Genomic DNA, 25831 nt, shown 5'->3' on the forward strand with positions numbered 1-25831 from the left:
TGCCACAGCCTGGATACATATTTGAGTTGACTGGATTATGAATGTCAAGGTTTTGATGTGTGGACATTTGCTTTTAAAGACATTTTTGGTCACATTTTACAGAGTTTTCTCTGTTTCTGGGATTAACTCAAACAATAAGATTATTTCCTTCCTCATCGTTTTTCTCAAATGTTTATGTAAGAGTGGGCTCACACACACGCACGCACGCACTCCACACACAAGTGCTGTAAATAGACAAACACCGGGACACTGACAATAAGGCACACACACGCACACACACACACTCACACACACTCACATGCACAAGCGGTTAAAAAAAATGTAATTCTCAGTAAACACAGACTGGTACACACACTCATGATTGCACGCTCATGCACTGATGTCTTCTCTCTCTGCCCCCCTCTGCACATACACACGCACACACACACAGCATGAGAGGGTACCCTGGGGAGGTAAAGTGAGGAGGGGAGGCCTCACCAGAGAGAAAGAGAAAGCAAGGCATGTTTGAGTGTCTCATGGTATTTGTGCATGCAGCCAGGAGAATGAAACTGTCAGTATTGGCTAGAAAGAAACGAGAGGCTGCATATGTGTGTGTGTGTGTTGTGTTTGATATTGATGTACAGCACTGACAGAGCGAAGGTGTGTGTATACGGGAGCTACACTGCAGTTCATTTAGGCTGGAGATGTATAGGAGAGGAAGGCTGCAGCTTGTTTGAGATGAGTGTTTAAAGGCAGAGGAAAGACAGCGGATGAATTAGAACTCCTCACAATCTGATTTCTTCTCACCTCAACAGGCCAAAAATAATGTGCCCCAGTAAAATGTGACAAACCTCATTATGGGGGAGAGTCGGAGAGGTTGGTGCAGCTGTAATACACTCGTAATCTGAGGGGTAATCTGATTTGTCCTTTAACGGCCCTCAGAAATGTGAAACTGCTACAACTTCCAAATTAAGAAATCTTACAGCTCAAGGGTTATGTAGCATAGTTGGTTTTCCATTCATTGTTGTTGTGTTATTTCATTAATGGGAGAACGTGTTAAATGTGCAGAAGTGATGGAGATCGTTCGTGCACATGGAGCGTTTGGGAGCGGATTACTGGACGACGCCTTGAGGATTAGGAAACTGCTGGATTACCTGCTAGGAGCAGGCAGCAGGGCAGATGTGGTGAGAAGGCACTCGCCTGAATGAACTACGCTTTTGGCTTGATTGGGACTTTTTCATTTGGTTCCTAGAACAGGAGGGGTTTATTGGACTGGGGGTGTTTTTGGGGGGGAATATTTGTGTTCGGACTTGTGACTGCTGGCATTGTTTGCTGTCCAGGTGGGATGTGCTTTGATTTGCTTGAAATGATAGAACTTTCTAAAAAGATTTCAGCTTCTCTTGTTTTCCCACTGGTGCATAAAAGACCAACTGGCGACCGTTAAGAGTCGTATTTTTCCACTGCTGTTGTCACACAGGATACGAGAGCTCTCCTCACCTATAAAACAAAGGGAATAGTTCCACACTCATACCTCCTCCCGTCGACTCCCAGGTTTTGTTTTGTCACATAGAGAGTTTGAGGAGGTGAATAAACTGAAAGCTCTGCGACTGATGCAGCTCATATCTGAAGCACTTGATGGTGAATCGTCTCACAACGGAATCTGTGCTCGCCACGGGAGATTTGAGTGTGTATGAGTGGCAGGAACCCTGAGCGGTCAAGAGTTCTGTATGTGTCCCCCTGTAAGTCGGTTGATGTCAGGGAGCTCAGTGAAAGCTGCACCAGCTGAAGAATTGCATCATTAGATGCAACAAGTCAGTCCATATATATATATATATACATACATATATATGTGTGTGTGTGTGTGTGTGTGTGAATCTAAGGAGGAGGGAAGTGTTAAAGATCTCTGAGAGCTTGACATGACTTGACATGGCAGCGTTTGCTCACTTGAAGCATGAATACGTCAGTTGGTCTCCTAGGAAGCTCCAGGCAGCGTTGTTGTGATAACTTTTGAAGATCCAGCCGGTTGTTATGTAGCTAAGGTCATTACTGGGCTCTTAATTGTACTTAACTCGAAGCGATCTGTCACTGCTGTAGCTGACATATTGTCCCTCTCCTGGTGTGTTTGGTTTCATTTTTCTTTAAGGTGACAGTCTAAATAATCTTGATCAGCTAGAATGATTAAGAGTGCAGACAAAGAGCTGGACTTGGCTGGCTGTCGTCCGCTTGTATGAACATGTTCTTCTGGGAGTGGCACGTTCATACAAGCAGACAACATGTTCCAAGAGGTAACTTATCCAACCCTTAGCGGCCTGAAAGCCTGACCTGAAATGAGTCAGAACTGAATTCCTGACTGTGGAGAACCGAGCGGTAACTCTGACCAACATGTCATGATGTCATGTGACTTCGAGAAGCCTATCTTGGTTAACAACAGAAAGCAGATGTTTCTACTCGTCCGAGCTGTTTGTTGTTGTATATTGCATCTCATACCCCCTCTTTTTATCCACATTCCCGTGTGTGTGGAGCTCTGCCTCTCTTGGTGCTCTTGACATCGCACCAAGCACACTCCACAGAGGGGTTGTTCTGGTTGAGAGACCAGGGATTCAGCTGCGCTCTGCTGATGATGTTGGCCATCACACTGATAGAAGAGTCTCAGCCCAGAATGGCGCTGACTCTTCCTCAATGCACTCGGATGCTCGGACTTTGTTTATGATGTCGTTTGGTCTCGTTACTCAGTATTGTTTACCTAAAAGCAACGCTGGAGGCACTGTGGGGAGCGACTTGAGTTGATCAGCTCTGTCTTTCTACAGCGCTGACCCAGACTTAAGGAGGCTACTGTTGGATAGAGCAGCTAATCAAAGTACCAACACACACGTTAATGCATACGGAGTCTTGAAGGGCCTGGAAAAGCAACTGGGATTTGCAAAGTAAATGAACCTGCCCTGATCTGGAATGATGGACGGGGACGTGGAGGCGACGGACTCTCTACTGGCTTTGACTCTCTGTATTATATTCAGCTAGATGAGTATCACACTGAAAGCAGTAATCACACTGAACGGAATTCCAACATGTGAAAGCAAATGCCAGCTTACTATTTATTTCAGTTCCATTAGTGTGTCACAATTGCTGACACTCTTATCCAAAGCCTTGCATTAAGAATAATCCCAGCATCCCAGACATTAGAGGCAATAAACACTAAAGACTGCAAGTGTCAACGCTGCTGTGCTCAAACAAGACTCAAGACTTTAAAGGTCAGAATAACAGCGCACAGACAGCGTGGCCTTGTTGCCTCTGATTGTTCTCTAGCTGAGAAAATTGGCAACAATTGCATCTGGATGGACGCGTTGATCTTTTATCAAGTCCCTGGATTTACCCCGAGCAAAACCAATCCATACCGTTCTGTCAGTCCTCTGACCTCCAAACAGCATCTTGTCTGGGATTTTAAAGGCTCTTTGAAATGTATAGAAAAATGCATTCTCCCAGTTTTAATCCTTTGTCCCGGCATTACTGGAGCTGTTCTCTCCCTTGATAGATGCTAATACCTCCCCATCCAAGTGATGCGTCAAATCCACATCACCCTGCACTTGGGTGTGAACTAGTTTTCTATGAAAATACTTTCCCTCCCACATTCATCACGCGACACTTTCCCCCCTAGATGAGCATTGTTGTGTGACGGTTGGTTCACACATGAGCCCGCGAAATGGCGAGTTGAGTGTGAGAACTTTTGGAAAGTCTCGAAGGGCCCGCAATTAAATTATCTGTCCACATTAGATAGAAGAGAGCTAAGCAGAGGAAGTCGGTCCCAGCAACATGAGCTATGCAGAGTCATCAGTACTGGCTGACAGAAACACCTTCTGTCCCTCGCTCCTCGAAGAGTCCAGAAAACAACCAGCGCTCTGACCTCAGGTTCAGAGTTCTTTTTTCAACAGCCTAGTGGATCAAAACAGTGGTTCATCCACTTCTGTCCCAACTGATCTCAACTTTGGCAAATAAAAAGTGTAAATACCACAGAGTGAGGAGCTACCTTATCAGACAAAGATCTCCTTGATGCTTTGTTAGACCAAGGATTATTGATATTCTGTATAACAATGCCGGCGCGGTAGGGGGATGCCCTCTAACGTCTCTTGGAACATGCTTGAGGACAGACGGCCTGCTCGGGGCCAGCTGAGCTCATTTACATGAAGAAGGTCATTCTCAGGGGAAGATGTACTGAACTAACATGTAGGACCACCTGCTTTTAGAGCAATTTTGTCATAAGGTCAAGTCAAATCAAATTTGATGGGATTTCAGTTTGCCTGAGGAGATTTTGCAATCCCTATAAAATCCTCTAAAGTAAAACTCGCAGCTCAAGGAAGGCAGGGGATACACGGATGAACTGAGACGGGACTGGTGGTCCAGGTCAGCGTCACTCTCACATCCCAATATCCTTACAGGTAGGTGCCTTGAGCCCAACACCCGGATCTCAATACCTGCAACATCCTAACTGAATTAGAATGAATTTGACTTTTCACTGACAAACACAAGACAAAAACTTTTTGAGTTGCCATCGACTAAAACTATGACTATGAAATAAGTAGAATGTAACTAAAACTAGCATTTTAGTCTGAATCTTAACAGATCGAAATAAATACCGTTGCAAATTAGGTCGTCAAAATGTCAGTTTCTCAGTTGAGTTCTTCACACCGGCCTTGTTCAGTTCAGCTGAACTGAACCTCCTTGGTGTGGACCAGTCAACCTCTCTCAGGTCCACCTGGTAGGGGTGGTCTCGGACCGCTATCAAGTGAACCGGTTAACTTCTGGTGTGAACGCCATCCGCACCAATCACAGGAAGCGCGCCTGTTTACGTGTCAGAATCGGTTTGTAAGATGAGCCAACTTTGTGATTCGAACATGTATGTGATGGTGAGCTTTTTTTTTTGTCCTCTTACCTCACTGGTCGCGCTCGTATGGCAAAGGAAAAAACATGGAGGGAGGCTCTCATTATTGCCTGCTACGGTGCTCATAACAATTGCGAGGGATTTGTCGTCTCCCCGCCTTGACTGTACAAGCAATCACCGAACGGCTTTGCTGCCATGTGACAATTTTTGGACCGTTTGAGTTCGGCCTTTGTCACCGCGAACCGGACCAGCTGAGAAATTGCAACAATGTATCATCCTCGCTTTAGTTCGGATCTGAAAACAGACCTTTCGGTGTGAACAGGACCTTAGATTAAATAAATACAAATATTTGAGGGAACGATGCCCCCTCACGTTCAGAAGCTGCTGCCCCACAGAGAGTTTCTTATGCTCGAATTAACACCACCTCTGCACTTCATTGTTATTGGCCATTTTACTTCTCATTATTCTTTCTTTAAAGTCATTTCATCACTCAGCAAAGTAACGTCTTGCACAATGACACATCAGTGTAGCCTCATCACATGCAGCATCCAGACCCAAAAGCTGTTTCATCTTGTACTGAGACTGCAGCTACTGTCACATTTTTATCCTCACAAGCTTGTTTACCCGTGCGTTTGTAATTACTGTAACATGAGGCCCGGTTCTGATTTAAAATCCAGAAGGAAAAGGGAACAAAAGACTTGTTAAAGTTGTTCTTTCAGCATTTAAACCGTCTAAAGTACCTCCCAGACGAGACTAGCTGGTGCTCGTGTAGCAGGCGAGGGAGGGGCTTATTCAGCAATCTCAGAACTTTTGAATAAGACTTCATTTGCTGCCCTCTCCGGTGCCTAACCAACCTCTTTGGAGAAAACTTTCTGTAGCCTGAGGAACTGCTATTTCAGCTCTAAAGGAGCTGACCCTCAGTGGGTAGCCATACTTCTTTGAATCATTGTCTAGAAAAAGAGGAGGAAAGAAGTTATTTGCTGGCCTCAAGGACCTGAGATGCCTGGAGGGTGGATTCATTGTTGGCCCTTTCTACAGACATCCAGTTCTCCCCGCCTGCCACCTCAACCCTTCACCTCTGCTCAGAGTGGCCTTCCAAAACAGCAACAGACAGTTACCAGTGAAAATTCTCCATCATTTGTGACTAGAGACACAGAAGAAAAAGGAGGGTGTACAAAGAGAATGAGTGAGGGAGCCGCTACCCGTTTTCTTTTGCCAAGCAGCTGACCCATTTATGCCTGCAAGAGAAATTTTGAATTTCTTCTGCAGCAAGTGTTCTCAGGCCTTCCTTCACACAAATCTGAGGCCATTTTCAATATCAGTCAAACTAAATAGACGCATAGCTCCTCAAAATCCCTCCTCGTCCTCAAGTTTTAGAGTGCAGTTTGATTTCTAAGGTCTGAATCAAACTGCACACCTGTACGATGTGTTCCGTCAGCGCCATGCAGAAGGCTTTGAACCAGTTGCCTTTATTGTTCTGGCCACAGACGTTTCACACGCGGGTGTCTAAGATTCTGGCCACGCAACAAATGGACCTGTTTCTGTGGAGCCGCTGTTATTTCGATTGCCTGGAGAGTCACATGACCACACAATACAAACAACAACAAAAAAAGACCTGTCTTGAAAAACAGTAATGACAGCTGTGTTGGTGGAGATGTTCCAGTTTGTTGCAGTGATTGTTGAGTGTAATAATGGCTGCTATACTCTTTATCCCTAAGTTTGGATTGAACTTTGGCTTATTTTGTAGCAATTCACTGTGACATTGGTGCAGGGGGCATCTGGCATATAATAGAATAACTGGGCCCAATACCGCGGTTCTGCTCGGGTCTTAGTTCTGAAATCCACTCCGGGCTGAGGTGTACATTTCCAGATCTTTTTGTAGTCAATAAGAATTTATGGGCCGGAGTGGGCATCTACAGCAGGGGAGGCCAGAAGAAGAAGCCGAGTCGAGTCAGCTGGTGCTGCACGACCAACTGCAACACGCGAGTGAGTTCTAGAGACAACGTCATAACTTCCTCACATGCTTCTTGTTGTCCATCAGCCACCCAGAGCTGCGAGCTAACACGAACACTGCAGCAGCACTGCTGGTAGAAGCGTAGGGGACACTTGGAGGGTTGTGGTACATGAGCTTTTCCATCCATCCATTTTCTACCGCTTGTCCTGTTACAGCCTGCCAACATGTGACAAGTGCATTGATGTTCTTATGCTTCTGTACAATCCATCTATTTTCTTACGCTTATCCTGTTAAGGGTGGGGTGGGGGGTGGGGGGGCTGGAGCCTATCCCAGCAGCCTTCAGGTGAGAGGCAGGGTTCACCCTGGACAGGTCACCAGTCCATGGCAGGGCCAACACATAGAGACAGACAACCATTGGCTCTCCCAGCCACGCCTACGGTCAATTTAGAGTCTGGATTAACCTGGTCCCTCTTGATGTCTTTGGACTGTGGAGGAAGCTGGAGTACCAGAGAGAACCCAGCAGGAACAGGGAGAACATGGAGACTCACCCAGAAAGACCCCGTGCTGCAGCCGGGGCTCCACCCGCAACCTTCTTGCTGGCGGCCACCGTGAGGGCCACTGCTCCGCCAGGCTGCCGCTTCCATGAGCTTCTGTTTTACTTAACGGTTCCTAACGAACTAACGGTTCGTTCTTGACAGTAGCATTAGCAGTGCTATTCAGTTTTAGCATGCCGACACCCAAAACTTGCGTGGTGAACATGGTCAACATCGAGTTTCACCACGTAAGTTCCAGCGCGAGAATTCTCCCCTGCTTTTGAGCATAATTATTCTCTAATTCATGTCTAATTTATACTCACCGAAAGTGTCCCCATTATCATAAAGTTCAGTTTAGATTTTTGGAGGTTATTGAAGTCTTCAGGCTTTGTCTTTTCAAGTACTGATCTAATTTCAGCTTGATAATACTTTATTTTCCCCCATCATATCATCCATAACAATGAGAAACTCAAATCAATCCTTTATTGTCCCGCTAATCACAAAGCTCCAAAAAGTTTAATTCCATGTCAGGAAATATGGTTTTGAAGAGCAAAAGATCAGGATGTACATGACGGCACACATTTTGCATTTAGCGAAGACGAAGGAAAACACCTGAAGATTTCAGTTGTGTGGTTAATGTATTGACTTCCTATGAGATGGATTAGTCGCTGAGGAATCCAGGAGAGGAATTATTATTCTGCATCATGACCAGTTTGGCCTCCTGGTTCTCCTCCGAGTTTCGTCATGTTTTTGCTGAATCAATGATACAGAACAAAAGGACCGGATCAGAGTGTATTTGGAGGACCAATTATACTCCAAAGAAGTCTTTCTGCAAAATAAATTTGTGTTTGAACAGCATTTTTACTATTGTGGTTTTGCATGCAGTAGCTTGCGAGCCCGAATGCATGTGCCCATGTGAAAATTGGTACAGTGTGTGTGTGTGTGTGTGTGTGTGCGCGTGTGTGTGAGCATTTATGGAAAGAGTATTGCTTTTTTGTTCTGGAAACACTGCTGGAGAAGAGAGGGCATTATTAGTAGCTTTGAGAACAGACAAAAGAACAAGGCCAAATCCCAGCAGACCCACTGAGTCATCTTGGTTAAAACGTGTGCAGGGAGGTGCAGTTGGCTAATAAGGAAATACAATATCCAGTGACAAAAGCACGGTCCCCATGGCAGCACTGTCAAAGATTTACCAAACAATCCTGAGCTTGTTATCTCTGATGGCTTCCATGATTCTGTCGAAAGCAAATCACTGAGCCGTACAACAACAGATGAAGATGTAGAAATTAAAACGCGACAAACAACAGCCGAGCAAGTGCAGTCTTCGTTCATCATTCATAAGCTCAGATCTGTGTCAGGATTTTGAACGCAGGGTTGCAACTTGAACGAAGCATAAAAAGGCAGGCTTTCTAACCGAAAGGGCTTTGTTGAACTTTGACCATCTTGGGAAAAAAAGACTTTTTATAGTGTTTGTGCTGTAAGTATCTCTGCTGCCTTTCATGTCAAGTGTATTTGTACAGCAGAATGTCTCAATCCTCTGTAGTTTACAACCTGCTACAGAGCCTCGGCTCGCGCCTGTGTTCACTATCACTGATTGAATCATTTTCCTGGAGAGACATCTTTCCCTACACCTGATTTACTCACTTGATGAGAAAACAAATGCCAATTTATGGTGCCAGAATTGCACGTGGTACATCCCTGGAATCGGCTTGAACGAATCTCACAGAAATGATGTGTGAGTTGGGTGTAACGTCACGTCACGTGATGGCGGGCTATGAAGCATGAGAAGTATTTGCAACTGAAGATGGACAACATAAAACATCCCCTCTGAAAGACTCAAGCACACTGCCAGGTGTAATCCAAGGCTTCTTTATCCAGTTGCATGTGCAGAACGCCAACTGGATCAGAGCTTGAACTCATCTTGCAAAGGACTTTTGTGGGGTTTTTTTAGTGTCTGCATCTGTTCATTACTCTTGGGGTGTACATTCTGGAGGGGGAGACACTGTGTTAACTGTGTTCTGACTGGATATGCGTGGCCATGTTGCCTGAGAATTCTTGAATGTACAAGAGTCCATAAGGGGAGACGGAAGGAATCTAATCTAATCTGGATTATACGGGACAACAAAAGTTTACAGTCATTTTCATGGTCTTTTTCTCATATTTCAATAAGATTGGTTTAAAAATGGTATAAATTTAGGGCACCATTACAGCAAGTTCCTCTTAGAATTACACGTCAGTTCCTGAGTGTATATACAGTGGTTGTCTTTTGGTTAACAGTCGGCACCAAAGATACCACAGAACCTGTAACCAGGATGTGTGGCATTTTTACATGAGACCTTCTCACTTTACTAGCGACAAAGAACTTAATTACACGATGATGATATGATGATGCATGAGTCCTGCACTCAGATGAATGAATACTAAGTGTTGCTGTTGGAACTTTACTGGAAAATGTTACCAAAAAATCAGTTACCCAGATGGATCAAGATGAAAGATCTGATCCAGCAGCTTCTGAAAATTCTCTGGGAAGAAAACAAAAGCTCCACCCCCCCCCCCCCCCCAAAAAAAGAACAACAAAGTGAAGAGCAAAATGAAATAAAAAGGCCGGGAGAGGCAATTCAGTTCAGGAGAGATCCAGCCTTCTCAGACATTCAGTGATGCAGCTAAAGCTGTCTGTGTGAGGAAGATCAAATGTACAGAAAGCAGAAAGTTGTTTCAGTTCATTGAGATCCGAGAGGTTCATAAATATGTTCCTGACTGCTCTGTCTTTGGGGAAATTCAACATTTGTTGAGGAGGGAGGCTGATCATCTTGTTTGTCAAGCTTACATGGCAACAATTCATTTTATTGTCTTCTCCGTCATTGGTCCTGCCTGAGCTTGATCATCCTCAGTCATTTTATTGCCATTTTAACGCCATTTATTGTCAATTTAATCCCGTTCATACTCCGAGGTGATGTAAAGCGAGTGCAGGGCAGCGGTTGGAGCAGCTGATGGCGGCGACTGCAGCTGCTGGAGGAAGAGCTGATTTGGGTTCAGGTGGGAGGCAGAAGGATGCGATGAGGTGACGCGAGCTCAAGTTTGTAGCACAGACGATTGTGACAACCCTGCATTACATTGTAATTCTACAGAATGTAATATGTTTTCACTTCAGGAAAACACCACCACTGGGTTATAACCTCTGTCATTAACTGCCTAAAGACAGTTTAATCCATTTGGTAGAAAATTGTTACAAATCGCAGTGTGCATTGCAAAATTCAGGAGTTGCACTTCTTCTGTAGGAAAATGTGGTTGTACGGTGAATTATGCAATAACAAACCGAAGTTTGAGTACTTAACTCTATTAAATGATTTTTATTACAAAAAGTACATTTACTATGATTAGTTTTTGTTGTTTTCTTATGATTTGGTGTCACTTCAGCTTAAAATTTATGTTTTTATACTGTACAGTTTTTATACTATATAATTTGTTTACATGAATATACTTAAGTGTTTTTTGTTTTTGTTTTTTTACTTCGCAGCTGCAAAGTCTGGGGGGTGTCAGGGGATACAAAGTGGCTGGGGGGCCTAAATGTACGACCTGCCAACATGTGACAAGTGCATTTATGTTCTTCTGCCTCTGTACAATAAAATGTTCTTAAAGTGCAACGTGTTTTGTAATTGCACCCATATAAGATAAGACAAAATAAACCTTTAATCGGCCTACAGTGGGGAAATTTAACATTGTTACAGCAGCAAGAACAAAGGAGAGTTTAACATAAATAGTATGTGAGGACAAATAAGAGGGGTGAGCAAATGCACAAAAATAAGTAGTATATAAAAGTAATATACAAAAGTAAAAGAGGAAGAAGTATGTACAACAGTGGCATATGTACAGTCTTAAATGTGTGTATGTACAGTCTTAAATATATGTGTATGTACAGTCTTAGAAATATGTGTATGTACAGTCTTAAATATACGTGTATGTACAGTCTTAAATATGTGTATGTACAGTCTTAGAAATATGTGTATGTACAGTCTTAAATATGTGTATGTACAGTCTTAAATATGTGTATGTACAGTCTTAGAAATATGTGTATGTACAGTCTTAAATATACGTGTATGTACAGTCTTAGAAATATGTGTATGTACAGTCTTAAATATACGTGTATGTACAGTCTTAAATATGTGTATGTACAGTCTTAAATATGTGTATGTACAGTCTTAAATATGTGTATGTACAATCTTAGAAATATGTGTATGTACAGTCTTAAATACGTGTATGTACAGTCTTAAATATACGTGTATGTACAGTCTTAAATACGTGTATGTACAGTCTTAAATATACGTGTATGTACAGTCTTAAATATATGTGTATGTACAGTCTTAAATATGTGTATGTACAGTCTTAAATATGTGTATGTACAGTCTTAGAAATATGTGTATGTACAGTCTTAAATACGTGTATGTACAGTCTTAAATATACGTGTATGTACAGTCTTAAATACGTGTATGTACAGTCTTAAATATACGTGTATGTACAGTCTTAAATACATGTATGTACAGTCTTAAATATACGTGTATGTACAGTCTTAAATATGTGTATGTACAGTCTTAAATATACGTGTATGTACAGTCTTAGATATATGTATGTACAGTCTTAGATATATGTATGTACAGTCTTAAATATACGTGTATGTACAGTCTTAAATATACGTGTATGTACAGTCTTAGATATATGTATGTACAGTCTTAAATATACGCGTATGTACAGTCTTAAATATATGTGTATGTACAGTCTTAAATATACGTGTATGTACAGTCTTAAATATATGTATGTACAGTCTTAAATATACGTGTATGTACAGTCTTAAATATGTGTATGTACAGTCTTAAATATACGTGTATGTACAGTCTTAAATATGTGTATGTACAGTCTTAAATATATGTATGTACAGTCTTAAATATACGTGTATGTACAGTCTTAAATATGTGTATGTACAGTCTTAAATATACGTGTATGTACAGTCTTAAATATGTGTATGTACAGTCTTAAATATGTGTATGTACAGTCTCAAATATATGTGTATGTACAGTCTCAAATATATATGTATGTACAGTCTCAAATATATATGTATGTACAGTCTCAAATATATGTGTATGTACAGTCTTAGATATATGTATGTACAGTCTCAAATATATATGTATGTACAGTCTCAAATATATGTGTATGTACAGTCTTAGAAATATGTGTATGTACAGTCTTAAATATACGCGTATGTACAGTCTTAGATATATGTATGTACAGTTTTAAATATATGTGTATGTACAGTCTTAAATACGTGTATGTACAGTCTTAAATATATGTATGTACAGTCTTAAATATACGTGTATGTACAGTCTTAGATATATGTATGTACAGTCTCAAATATATGTGTATGTACAGTCTCAAATATATGTGTATGTACAGTCTCAAATATATGTGTATGTACAGTCTTAGATATATGTGTATGTACAGTGATATTGCACTATGAAAAAGTTCTGGTGGGTTTGTGGTCTGCTGGTTCTACAGCTGCTGGTTGTAAAGTCTGACAGCTGTAGGAAGGAAGGACCAGCGACAGGCTCCTTCACACACTTAGGGTGAAGCAGCCTGTCGCTGAAGGAGCTCCTCAGTGCTGTGAGGACGTCCTGCATGGGGTATTAATCATTTATGAGAATTTGTTCCATAATGTGTTCAAACTGTTGTTGTTGTTATTGCAGCTGTAAAGACGTGTTTTCAGTTCATGCTAATGGTGAGGGCCTCTTGCTTAGTCTGTCTGTTTGGCTGGTTTTGTTTTCAACCCTGACAATGACGCCCAAACAGCTCCCGATCACAGGACAGAAAAGTAAATTCCTTTTTTTGTTGTTGTTGGTGGTGTTTTCTTGGGTTTTTTTTTTGCAGCGCCTCCTTGAAAACATTCCTTTAGTGTCAGAAACTGCTCCCTGAACCATATCATGAGAGAAAAGACCAGAGACACGAGTGAATGACACAGGAGAAGAATATAAGAGCAAAATAAAGAGGAAACCACAAACTGAGAGAAAGCGAGAGCTCAGACTGATTATTTACCTCAGTGGGATCAAGAGGCATATAGGATGGAACGAATTTGAATCACTAGGCAACTAATTTCTTCTAATTGGTTGTGACTGACTCTCTTTGAACTGTCGGTGCGTTGCGGTTGTTTCCAGGCGAGCCGCTATCTCTCGCTATCTGGATTGCCGCTTCATTTTGCAGACAAATATCAAACCTACCTCTCTCCACACTGGATTAGTTGCAATTTAATAAGATTTGCACTGCGACTGTTCACCGGGGGCTTTTTCTTTTGCCTTGAAGCTGAGCGAAGCCAAATCTGGCTGTAAGGTTCCTCTCTGCTCCACCTTCCGTATCAGAACACCCACACAAACCACCCACATCTCTCGTTCCACCTGCACATGCTCGAATAACAGAAGCAGAAGAAATTACTCAAAAATATTTTCAAATTTTGTTCCTTAAACCAAGTGTAGAAAACTTCCACAGGGGTTAGATGACACCATGCATTTTGAATGTAAATTTTTAGAGTTTTCTCAGAGTAAGCTAAGTATCATGACATTAGGTTGGTTTCTACCATCATTTGATCCAAGAAAATTCTCGAGTGGAACTGATTTGCATCAGAAACGAGTGGCACTATCTCACCCTGCAGATTTTTTTCACCCTCCCTCTGCTTTGCATGGAATAAATCAGATTTTAAGACTTAGATGACTTCTTGTGGGATTTTTTTTTTTTTTTTTTGGCACACAAAATGCCACCGATCAAGATATCACCCAACGATGAGCTCTTTACTTGAGTGGCAGGTGCTTTCTCTCAGTAGAACGTTACCAAATATTCTGAACCAACAGCAACAGCCATCCCACCTCCCTGTCTGGACTTCTTTATTGACCGCTGGTAGCAAGATTAGCTGCTTCCACAGAAAGGTTGAGAAGTCTCCTGCCAGGTATATCGAAGTTAACTTTTCTCTCCATCACAATCACGGACGGCTCCAGCCAATTATGCCGTAGCCTGTTAATCACCTCCAAAGTCTCATCAGCCAGGGAGAGCTCATGTTGCACTCAGCTACAGTTTGAGTTAAACAAAGACCTTTAATTCAGAAAGGTTTTCATTTCTGTCAGTGAGAAATCTTCAGAGTTTTAGAGATTCTGCTGTATTTGATCGAGCTGTGACGGAATCACTTTTGATTAAGAATTAATTACTGAATTAAACCAGAAAGTCTCACACTAGTTGGTGACACAGAAATGCTTTTTGACAGGAGAACCAATTCTTCTCGCTTCTGTAGAGCTAAGATGGCGCTGGACTAACATTTAGCATCAGGGATGTTGCACTAAAGGCATGATGGTGTTTGTTCTATGTGTTCACGTGCATTTGGCGTGTGATCAGCCTCATTTTGGTACTTAAAGGCTATGTAATCAGAGTGGAAACTGAGGCGCACGGCGAAAACAGACAGTCATTAAACACTTAATTATTCATAGGTGTGTTTCGGGCGTGACATCAGTCAAACCAGGGTGCCATGTGTTATTCCCTTTAAAGCCCAAGTTGCACCAGGATTGAAGTGTTGCTATTTCAGTGTTGGATGCATTTGGGAGAAGGGAGCGCTTCTCATTTGGAGAAACGGACCTCAATGCGCTCCCACTGAAAGCACACAAGCACGTCCTACATTTATGCATGGGAGCAGCAGCTGTCGGCACTTGAGCACGTACCCCAGCAAGGAGGCTATGAGGAGAAACAGAATATGAAGATACTGTCATATTGAAGTCTGTTCATAAATGTTCTTCACAATCTGGACTCAGTTCCTCTAAAAGCTATGTCCTGCAAATGCCCCTTAAAGAGTCTTCAGGATCCAGAATCTACCTGTAATAGTACTCAGCTTAACAACAAATTCGATCAAAATCCATCCATTAGTTGAAGTTTCTGCTCACAAACAAACTTGTAAACACTATTTTTCCATGATTTTGTGTAAACTGGAATACAAATCATGTAATTTATAGTTTTGCTCCAAAGATGCCTTTTCAAACCCAGGAATTCCTGTTTTGGAAGGCAGCATCTTTCCATTAAGGCAAATATTGTAGACTTTTCCTGCACCATTTCCACCAAAATCCAGCCTGACATATTAGGTATCTCTGGAAACTTTTGAATCTCTATCTGAAGAAATAAAGTTCACTGGGTTTGAAGATGATTTTGCAGCACAGCATGAGCTTGCACTGACTCAACCCCCTGTTGTGTCAGTAAATGCTGGTGGGGGCCATTTAAATTTAGCACAATGCAATTTTAAGTGTTCTGAATCTAGTTTTGATAATTATAGATTTTTCTTGTTGTTGATTACTTTGAATTCTCATGTAAAGTGAATGTGTGTGTCATTCCAAATTAGACAGATTTAAATAAACTTCATTATTTTTAAGTGTGTAAGAGCTCCTAGGCAGCTCAGAATAAGCAAACACTCTCTGTCCTTAGGGGTACGAAGCCTGCATGTGATTAGTGTATTAGTGTCATGTGAAACAGCAAACAAATTACACACACAAACACACACACAAACTGGACCAATTCCTAACAAATATGACAATTTGTTTTGACTGGAGCAGAAACACTTGGGTGTAATTTTGAAGCCGTCAGGATGTGTTGCAAAGATGCATCATCCTCCCATGTTTGATCAAAATTCACTCAGAGGTGTCAGTTATATTCCATGTGACAACTGTATGAATTCATGAATAATGTAGCACCTCGTGTTTGTGAGTGCGGATTTAAATGATGGAACACTGAAGTGAGCTGCATGGTTGACCAAGTCAGATTACGTCGGACAGGGAGCGTTAAAATTCCACGCGATTATTAAAATCGATTTAACTGTGATTGTGTTATTAATGCATCAGTGGATCATAAAATCTCACGCTGGCCATCTAGTTGCTTTTGACTTGCTGTGATTCTACGCTTCATACTCACTTCATCCGTCATCTAAAGGGAGGCTAAACTTGTGATATGGGGTGTTGTGATTTCCGGGCCTCAGAGGGAGTTTTGTAGACAACCTGACAAACCCAGACTAGATGTAGATGTTGGTAATGACCCCTCATGAGGACCCAGGCCTGCTTTGGAGTCCATAACTTTTAGAGTTTGAACCACATTAAGGGAAAATTGCAATATCACAGCATCTGTTGTAGCATAATTACCTCCACCTAGGATGTCATGTCATCACATGCTGTTGGTTGGTGGGCTAGTTACTTCATTGGTTGGTTGGTTAGTTTCCTCATTGGTTAGTTGGTTTGTTTGCTCGTTGCCTCATTGGTTGGTTTGTTAGTTTCTTCATTGGTTGATTGGTTTGGTGCTTCATTGTTTGGTTGGTTTGGTGCTTCATTGTTTGGTTGGTTTGTTGGTGAGTTACTTCATTGGTTGGTTGGTTAGTAGGTTAGTTTCTTCATCGGTTGGTCGGTTGTTGGTTAGGTGCTTCATTGGTTGATTGGATAGTAGGTTAGTTTCTTCATTGGTTGGTTGGTTAGTTTCTTCTTTGGTTGTTTAGTTGTTGGTTAGGTGCTTCATTGGTTGGTTGGTTAGTAAGTTAGTTTTTTCATTGGTTGGTTGGTTGGTTGGTTGGTTGGTTAGTAAGTTAGTTTCTTCATTGGTTGGTTGGTTAGTTAGTTGTTGGTTAGGTGCTTCATTGGTTGGTTGGTTATTAGGTTAGGTTCTTCAATGGTTGGTTGTTAGTAAGTAGTTTCTTCATTGTTTTGTTGGTTAGTTGCGTCATTGGTCAGTTGGTTAGTTGCTTGGTTGGTTGGTGTTGATGTTTTCACGGCCCTCAAGAACTCGTGCAGATTGGACTCATGGCTAAATTATTATCTTCATACCACCTTTGATAGTGGAACTGCTCAATGTTTCCAGCCAATGTTGCCCACCCCTTCTTGAGGCCACAGGCAGGAAACGGCTGTTCGCCCATATTTTTCTGAAAACCGCATCATAGAATTTCCATCACATTCCTTGATTCCATTTTAATTGGTTAATAGAAAAAGCTTCAGTCAGCTTGATCAGATTGTGGATATATGCTTTGTTAAGTTCTATTTGTTGGGGAGATACATTTTAATTTGTGGGATTGCATGAACCGGTGATGTGGAAAACCTGTTTTTTGGGTAGTCGAAAAAAGAACTGATGGACAGATGGTAGTGATACAAAGTTTGTAGTCAGTATCCATGTTGCCTCCTTCAGGGAGGGATGTGCTCAGTGTGTTTCCTAGTTTATAATATCATAGAAAACAATATAATACAGTAATATTTTGCTGTCAACCGAGGTGGGAATTTGTCTTGGTTCAACAAATACATAAAATACCATACAAGCTGTAAAACAGTCAGTCGGAACAGAAGGGACAGGGTCCCATCACACATTAGAAAAACAGCTCAGTCCCTTTGCCGAGTCAAGAATACTGACGGCGCTAGCAAGCACATACGTGACCTAACATGGAGAACTGAGGCACTAAATGAAGGGAGGTCAGTCAGTTTCAATCAAACACTTTAAAACCAATGAAAAATGTTAGTATAAGAACTACCTGCATAGCTGCTTTTCTATGGTTTCTCTATCATTCTCTCACACAGGCATTTATACTTTTCTCCTCATCTGATTTGGCTTGTGTCAAAACAGGCAAGGAGCAGACATTCTAGAAAACCCTTCAGGTTCTCTGATTGCAGGTCTCCAAACAGCTTCAGGGGAAGCTCAGTGAATGGAAGTGGCCAAGTCTTCCAGTAAGACCTTAGTATGTATTTGTTATGTCTGAAGAAATGTAAAGCAGTCATCAGGCTACCTTGGTTGGGAGGCTGCTTTAGGCTAAAGGCTGTTGTTTTATTTTTAATTTGCCTTTGATCACAACATGTCAGTAACTTGTCTCTTTGTCTTCGTGTTGCAGGATTTCCACGTATGGCGCTCTCTATGGGCAGCAGGGACTGCCTGCGTGCTGGAGACACCTGCTCCAGCGACGACACCTGCAGCCCGCGACTGCGCACCCTCAGGCAGTGTGTGGCTGGGGACGGCAGCGTAAAGCTGGGGCCTGGGGCACGAAACCAGTGTGAGAACGCCATGACGGCACTGCTGTCCACCCCTCTGCATGGCTGCCAATGTAAACGAGGCATGAAGAAGGAGAAGAACTGCCTGAGTATCTACTGGAGTCTACAGCAGTCTGTGCTGCATGGTAAGACAATAAAGCAGTGTCGGTTAGAGGAGGGAGCAGGTGCCATTCGGTTTGGAATTACAAAGACAGTCAATTCCAGGTTGATGAATACTTAAGACGAAAGCTGTGATTGCTTTTGTTCCACCCACTGTCATTTCTTACGTTAAACTCCATTCTTTAGTGGTACATTTACATGGAGATTTAGGCATCCGGCCTTTGTATCTAGATCAACTGGAAAATTAATGCAGAAGGAGAACAAGGTTGAGTTTTTTTTTTTTTTATGAGAAATACAGATAAGAATATCCTCCTGTGCAAACTGAAACACTGGTCTTCATGCAGGAGCCACTGGTAAACACAGTAAGCCAGAGCAGGTGCGTTGACGAATGACAGGTGAATGATATGTGGTGCAGTAGAACACCTCCATCCCGCTCAAAGAATATTACATTTGGATGAGAATATTAAAATGTTCTTGCATGGCGCCCATTGTCAGCTGACAGAAAACTAATAAAGCTAACCATGAGTCTCGGCTACTTGATTTAACACACCAGCCATTCTGCCTGAAGCGACGGTCATTTCGAGGTTCGAATTTGACAGGCATTACCAGCAAATTACAGAAGCACTTACAGGGTTTTTAACATTGTGCCTTTGTGTATTTTAGCATGGTTCTCAGGGCTTTCACTTTGATATGAATATCTTTTTCCTTCATGCACCAGCAGTTTGGGCGCAGATGATTAAGCCACACTCTTTGCTTCACAGCGCCGTCAGTTGGCGTCACGCTATTTTCAGGATCTCCATATTAAAGTGCTTGTTGCTAGATTTTTTTTTTTTTTTAAGAGAAAGTGGTGCTAATTGATTTTTAACCTCATACAAAGAGCTTTTGTTGTTGCATTTGTAACTTTAGTTTATTTATTTCAAAGTTGAATTGCTTTTCCATGAAGCAGAGGGTGGATTAAGAACAGAGCAAGGTCGGCCTTCGGTCTTCAACCCCCAGGTGCCCCAAACGTCCCTGATTCTCTGCTTGTCAATTGGTTTTAATCGTCTGACTACTTTCCAAAATGATTGGGAATTTGCAACAATAAACTCCAGAATAAATGAGACATGGACAGTTGACTGCCAGGGTTATCAGCAAAATGTGGCAAGCGCGACCCGTCACTGTTGCTCAACACTCACCAGTGAAATAACAAATGGCATGCCGCAAAATTCAACAAGGCGAGCAAGAGGATTTTTGAAAATTAATAATGAAATATGAGTTCTATGGGAACTGAAAGATTTGGATCAAACATTTTTTATATGAACCCATCCTATGTTGTGGAACATTTGAGTAGGACAGGATGCAAATCCATCAAGGCAGTGAGGAGATATCTGCGATCCAACATGGCTGCCGTGTGAAGTTAGCAACTCTTCCCTAGTTTTGGTGAATACAAGTGTTATCTTTTCTTGTAGCAGCTGACTTCCTGCTGCGGGGAACTGCTAGCTCAACGAGGTTTTGGTTCCCCCTGAAAACAGATTGCAGTTTGTATCATGTGTAACCTCTGCTGGGGCATCCAAACTGGAGGCAAGTTTCCGGGGGATGTGGTCAAGGGTTTCCCAACTAAACCATCGAGGGTCAGGAACCAGGCCTGCTCTGGAAATTTGCGTACGGCAGTGCTTTCTGGTACTGATAAATTAGTGGTGCAGGAACAGGCTTGCGAACAACAAATGTGACTTTTCTCCCTTGTGTTGGCAGGACTCAGCCTGGTAGAGAGTTACCCGTACGAGCCAGAGGAACGGGGCTCTGATTATGTACGTCTTGCCTCCATCGCTGCAGGTGAGTTGGAAGCCGTTTCTGCCTTTAATTATTGGAACTGGATGCAGAGTTATTTAGATCCTCAAAAGCATCAAATTTTCACAGTAAACAAAGTGTTTAACTATGAGAAAAAAGAGATGTTACACTGCATCATTTTGACAGAGAAGGCAGGTGGGTATGTTGATGGGCTGGCAAAGTGTCTGATGAGTAACAGCCCACTCCTTGCTGCGGTCTTGACTCGGAGCCTGTGGGCAAGCCGCAGGGCTGGTATGTGCTGCTGTTAGCCCCCAAGGCACAGATTAATTACCTATTTACTTTAATGCATCTGGAAACTGAGGGGTAGAAAGAGAAAGAAAGACGGAATTTGCGAAGAAATGAAAAACAGACGAAGAAGTGCAAAAAGGAAAACGGAAGACTGACAGGGGTGTTTTGTTTACGTGAAACAACTTATATTTCTGTTGGAGGTTTGGAGAAGACAGGCTGCACACAAATGAGGAGCTGCAGCTCCTCTCACTAGAGAGGACGGTAAGTCAAGTGTTTTGTTTCTCCGACAGCAATTATCCTCTGAGTGAGTGAAGCTGAGATGGAGAACTTAAATAATGTCTTAAATCAAGTGATTAGTATGGAAGGCATTCATGCGTGGCCTACAGTGTGATGATAAATGCCCCACACTCAGGAAAACTACAGCTGAAACAGGGGATTTCACAAAATGTAATCACTGAAACAACAAATACAGCATCTTAGTCAATTACAAAGCTGCTCAGTGGGTTTGCCACAGGACCTGAGAAATGACAGTCAGCCGGTTCTATCAGAAACAGCACGTTCCTGTGTCTGTAGTGTCTACGTCACGGTTGCAGTCAGTTAATTCTCATCAATTGTTAGTATTTTTAAAGTGCAAGGCAATGACTTGACTTGTTTGTGATATTGTATCATATTGAAGCACAATAACGCAATAATTCTGAAAATATTGAAAGCAGAAAGTTCATGTTTATTCGTAACATCGCGTTGAATTAAACCGCCTCACCACACCTGTGATATTCACTGGGTAGTTCTGCATGGTGGCAGCATCTCATGGCAAAAAAGATTCAGTGAAAAAAGTACACACTTAAAGAGTTTTAATTCAAGACAACATTAGTAAACTGCACACACATTTCTGTACCTCGGGGATGAGATATGCAATTAGCAGTGGCGATAAACCCAGTTCAGAAGAAAGTTCACATAATACCCCGAAAGGTGAAGTCAGGTTAGTCCTTCCCAAGAAGGCAAGAAGAGATAATTAGAATTCTGAGAAGTCTGTTTTGAAGTGTAATACCTGAACAACAGCCGAAATGTCTGTTTTGAGTCTCGGCAGAGTTAAAACTGCTCGTGCTGGCACACCAGTTAAACACGAAACCCCGTCTATCACCTCTTGGGTTGTGTAGGCATATGTTTTCATTAACCTGGGCAAAAACAAAAAAAAAAGTAAGACAAAGAAATAATACAATGATAAATGCAGAATTGGTTTCACTGCCAAGAAAGCTTTCTTAGTATGTGGAACATGTTTTGGTACATTGGTGTCTAAAATACACAAGTAGTAGTACGAAGTACTGCAAGAGATTCAAATGCAAAGTAGGAATAAAATGGAACTACTTAGAATGTTGTAGAACCAGAAGTACCAGATTGTGTTCGTATGCCTCTTTATTGTCACCGTGATCGTCACGTGTGACCACCGAAATGTTCTCCAGGTATTCCTGAGATATTTGACCACCGGGGCTCTGGTGAGGTCTTCGCCTGATCTTGATGCCAGCAGCAGGCTCAGACAAAAAAACTCAAAAACGTACCTGCATACCTCAGGGTGTTGGAGTGATGTCAGGATGTGGCCAATCACCTGTTCTGTGGAAAAATGATCCCACAGAACCCCAGAGTGCCGGTTGGAGAGTCTCTATTATGTGATTAGAGCAATTATCCATTAGCTGTTCAGGTGGGTCAAGCTGTAGACAGATGTACCCCCCCAGAAACGAGCCCAGTGAGAGCAGTGGTGTCCAGCAACTTCAGGAGCTTGATAGTCTGGAGTTGCAGCTGTTGATCTCTAGCAGATGGGACAGAATCCAGCGTCTGTGATTCACCTGCAGGCAGAAACCGTCACATTCAGTTGACAGCGTTTGTCCTGCGAAGGAGCCAGGAGGCTGTGTTGAAGGAAGAGCTTTGGTCTGCAAACAGGACCCTGGCATAGGCTCCTGTGGAGTCCAGGTTTAGAGGGGTCAGGCTTAGTCCACTCTCTTCTGATACGTTGGTTGTGTACGCCCTGTGCATCGTGGGATTTGTTCTGATAGCTCAATCTCAGTTTTTCTCCAACATGATTTCTCTAGACCTGCCTGATTTGTCAAAAGTACCATATTTTCTGGGCCCTAATTCAAGCATAGTGCAAGCTGGCGCTCGGTGAAGCATGTGTCCCTGCTAGTTTGAAACAGGCGCGTATGATGTTTTGATGCCAAGCGTCCTCACCCCAGTAACTACCAAATGAACTTGTGTTCCTTGTATCCAATTAAGATCTCAAATTATTCTCAAGCCTTAACTTTGTCTTTGTTAGACGTGAGGGTTTAACTAATTCCGAGAAAATTCATCACCATGCTACAAGGGTTTCAAGCAACGAAAATGTTGTTCAGTAAATACTTCAGCCCATAAATAGGAGCTGGCAATGGGAGATCAATTTTGTCAGCTCAGCTTGTGGCACCGGTTGGCTCAGCGACTAGCAGGAAAGCTAACGTTATGTTCGCAAGATTCAAGGTTAACAGTGCGCTGTTGACAAGCAGCAAAAATGTCTTTGTCCCAAATCAGTACCAAGACTTGCATGAACAAAACCGGTGGTGTACTCTCCACCGAAAAGTGAAGTCGAGAGTTGAGACGGAGCGAGACGATCACGCATGATAAGACGTAACTTCTCAGTAAGTTTGAAGGAGCACTGAAGGTGTTACAGTCGTCCTCCGCTGGCATGCTGACGCTAAAAGACGACCTTTGTCATTAAGATATTCAGATTCATTTTCACTGGTCAGTGGAAATCATATTCAACTGCACCCCAGTTTTCAGAATTGTTAAATTCACCAAAAGGAATGAGGTCTCTCATTTTTGTGACTAAATGTTGTAAACTTATTGAGTTGAATTGTAAACGAAGTTGTTTGCCTCCCGGTTGCTACGGTTACACATAGCCAGGGCATGAATGTAGAAAGTGAACAGACAGTTTGACTGGAACCACTTAGAGTGTGTCTTTACATCAGGAATAATGCATACCCAGCAGCCAATCAGATTGGAGCTTCATCCAAACATTTCTTATTGGCGTGTCTCAGCAGGCTCTCCCTGTCTATCCACTCCTCCTTATAAGCAGACACAGACTCCAATAAGTACTGTTCCCTGCACCTCCTGCAGGGTTTGACTTTCATGGACGTGACCACAACATTTCAGCCAGGTTTTTTTCAAGCTGTCCTGAAGCTCAGTGATATATGCAGGATTCCCAGACGTCATCATCCATGCCCCAACATCCTTAACCACTTTATTTGCCATGGGCTTGTTGTGCATACTTGAGTGAGATCACAAATTATGGAAACCTGATAAACTGTTGTCACCTATTAGTTGAAGCCTGCAGATGCATGAGTGGGAAAACACATTAAAAAAACATGAGAACAGGAAATCAGTTCACATTAAGTGCATGATCATAGGTTTTATGGTCTCATGCATAAGGTGTTTATTAAAATGACACCACTCTTGGTGGCACGAAATACGGCAGCGCCAGACCCGCACTGTACAGCCTCCTCATAAATTACACTGCAGAGACTCCCCGAGAGGTCAGAGTTGACATCCATGCCATGCATCTTGACAAGTTGACTGCCAAAACAACAAAGGCTTGATTAATGGATGTTTTTCCAGCCTCATAGCATCGCTCCCTCAAACAGAGGATTGACCCTATTCAAAGACACCCGCCGGAGTCACAGCTCATCTCACTTTAAAGGAGGTTCAGACAACAGACAGCCTCACCTCTTGGCACTTTATGAGTTACATATACATAACATTACTGTTCCCCACAAAATAAAATACTTAGAATTGAGGTTTGGAATCACCCAGTTACCCGCGATAACGTCACAATACAAATACACAGCACCTACAGAAGGACAACCTTACCACGCGCACAGCCACCTTCGTCTCACGGAGCAGGGATTCGGCTGGAATCACGATCTTGCTGGACAGTTGCTTTGCTGCAGCAACAGATACCCTGCTGGACAGATGCTTGGCAACATCTGTGGAACTGAAAAAGCCTATTTATGTATCTCATTGTGGTGGCAATTTCAAAACTAGGAATTCCTTGGTCTGCCTGTACACTTGTTACGGTGACCTGGGCCCCCAAAAGGTTTTCAGGTCATTCTTTCCGGTACTCGTGGAAATTTTTGACAAATGTGGAGAAATTCCCCCCAAGATGTCCCGACAGCTGTAGTCCTCCTCAGGCCGGTGATATAACGTGTTGGTCAGAAGCTTCGAAAAGCCACCAACACTTCAGTGCCATCCCCTGTGGCCGTAAGTATTGTACACTGACTAATTTCTGATTGTTGTGGCTCTCTACTTCAGATCTGAATTAGTTTGGCTTCATTATGTTTGCCTCAATAACAGCCTTTGTTTGTTCCGACCATAAGAATACCTGTAACCAAGTTGAGTAGCTCTAAAAAGTTTGTAGCTTTTTCCCAAATGGAGGACAGGTGTTGGAGTGGATGAGATGGCAGCATGACACATGGGGTCGAGCAATAAAATCACAGCAATATATTACTTTTTTTTCCTGTACTGGGGCCGGGCGACCTGCTCGAGTCTCAGATTGCTGAGTCCTGTTTATTGAAGGTCGCCAATTTACGATCCAATCATGCGAAGGGTAGGAGGAGTTATGTCACTGAATGGCAGCAGCCATGGTGGACAGAGAGTTGGAGGCAAAGAAAAACCCCATGATGCACGTAAAAAAAAAAAGGCACAATGCAAATAGACAAAAACACAACGGTCACGGTCCAAGTCCATGATTAATCCCGGTTACCTGGGACCGGCACTGTGACTCCTGCTCCCAGTAACCCTGTAGAGGAGAATCAGTGCAGGTAATAAATGAATGAATGGATCAATTATCACATAAGTTTGGGCTGTTGGCGGCAGAATCACCACAATTTGCATTTTACAGCTTAAAGTGATAAGATTGTTTGATTTTGGCCTCAGGAGCACTCAGTTATGGGTGTCTTGAGCTCACAGAGGTGTTTTTTACCATGTGCATTACTTCCTTGTTACTCGAATACAAATAAGATACGAAGATGAGTTGCATTTTAATGCTCTGGGTATTTAACAAGATTAAGACTGTAATTAATAGCTGAAAGAAAAAGCCATTGCTTTGCCTGACGTAGTGGCAGTAGACAACGTTTACAGCTGACGTAGCTCACTCTCCACAGCCTGCAGTTCCATCAGTGCCATGTCACTGTGGACAAAAGGGCATGTGGTGTTTATCAAAAAATGACTTACCACCAACCAAACA

The 25831-nt window shown here is 42.5% G+C and overlaps 1 protein-coding gene across 1 annotated transcript in view; it reads left to right on the forward strand.

Annotated features, from left to right (window-relative positions):
* The window catches only part of gfra4a (GDNF family receptor alpha 4a), a 164741-nt gene that overhangs the window by 108679 nt on the left and 30231 nt on the right, over positions 1 to 25831 (forward strand). The window contains exons 2-3 of the mRNA XM_086182912.1: positions 18258 to 18539; positions 20245 to 20325. Coding sequence (XP_086039038.1) covers positions 18258 to 18539; positions 20245 to 20325 — 363 coding nt within the window. The remainder of the gene's footprint in view (positions 1 to 18257; positions 18540 to 20244; positions 20326 to 25831) is intronic.

Source organism: Aulostomus chinensis, chromosome 17 (genome assembly GCF_037954235.1).
Source record: "Aulostomus chinensis isolate RoL2024-O1b breed Wild chromosome 17, RoL_Achi_v1.0, whole genome shotgun sequence".
Classification (NCBI taxonomy): domain Eukaryota; kingdom Metazoa; phylum Chordata; class Actinopteri; order Syngnathiformes; family Aulostomidae; genus Aulostomus; species Aulostomus chinensis.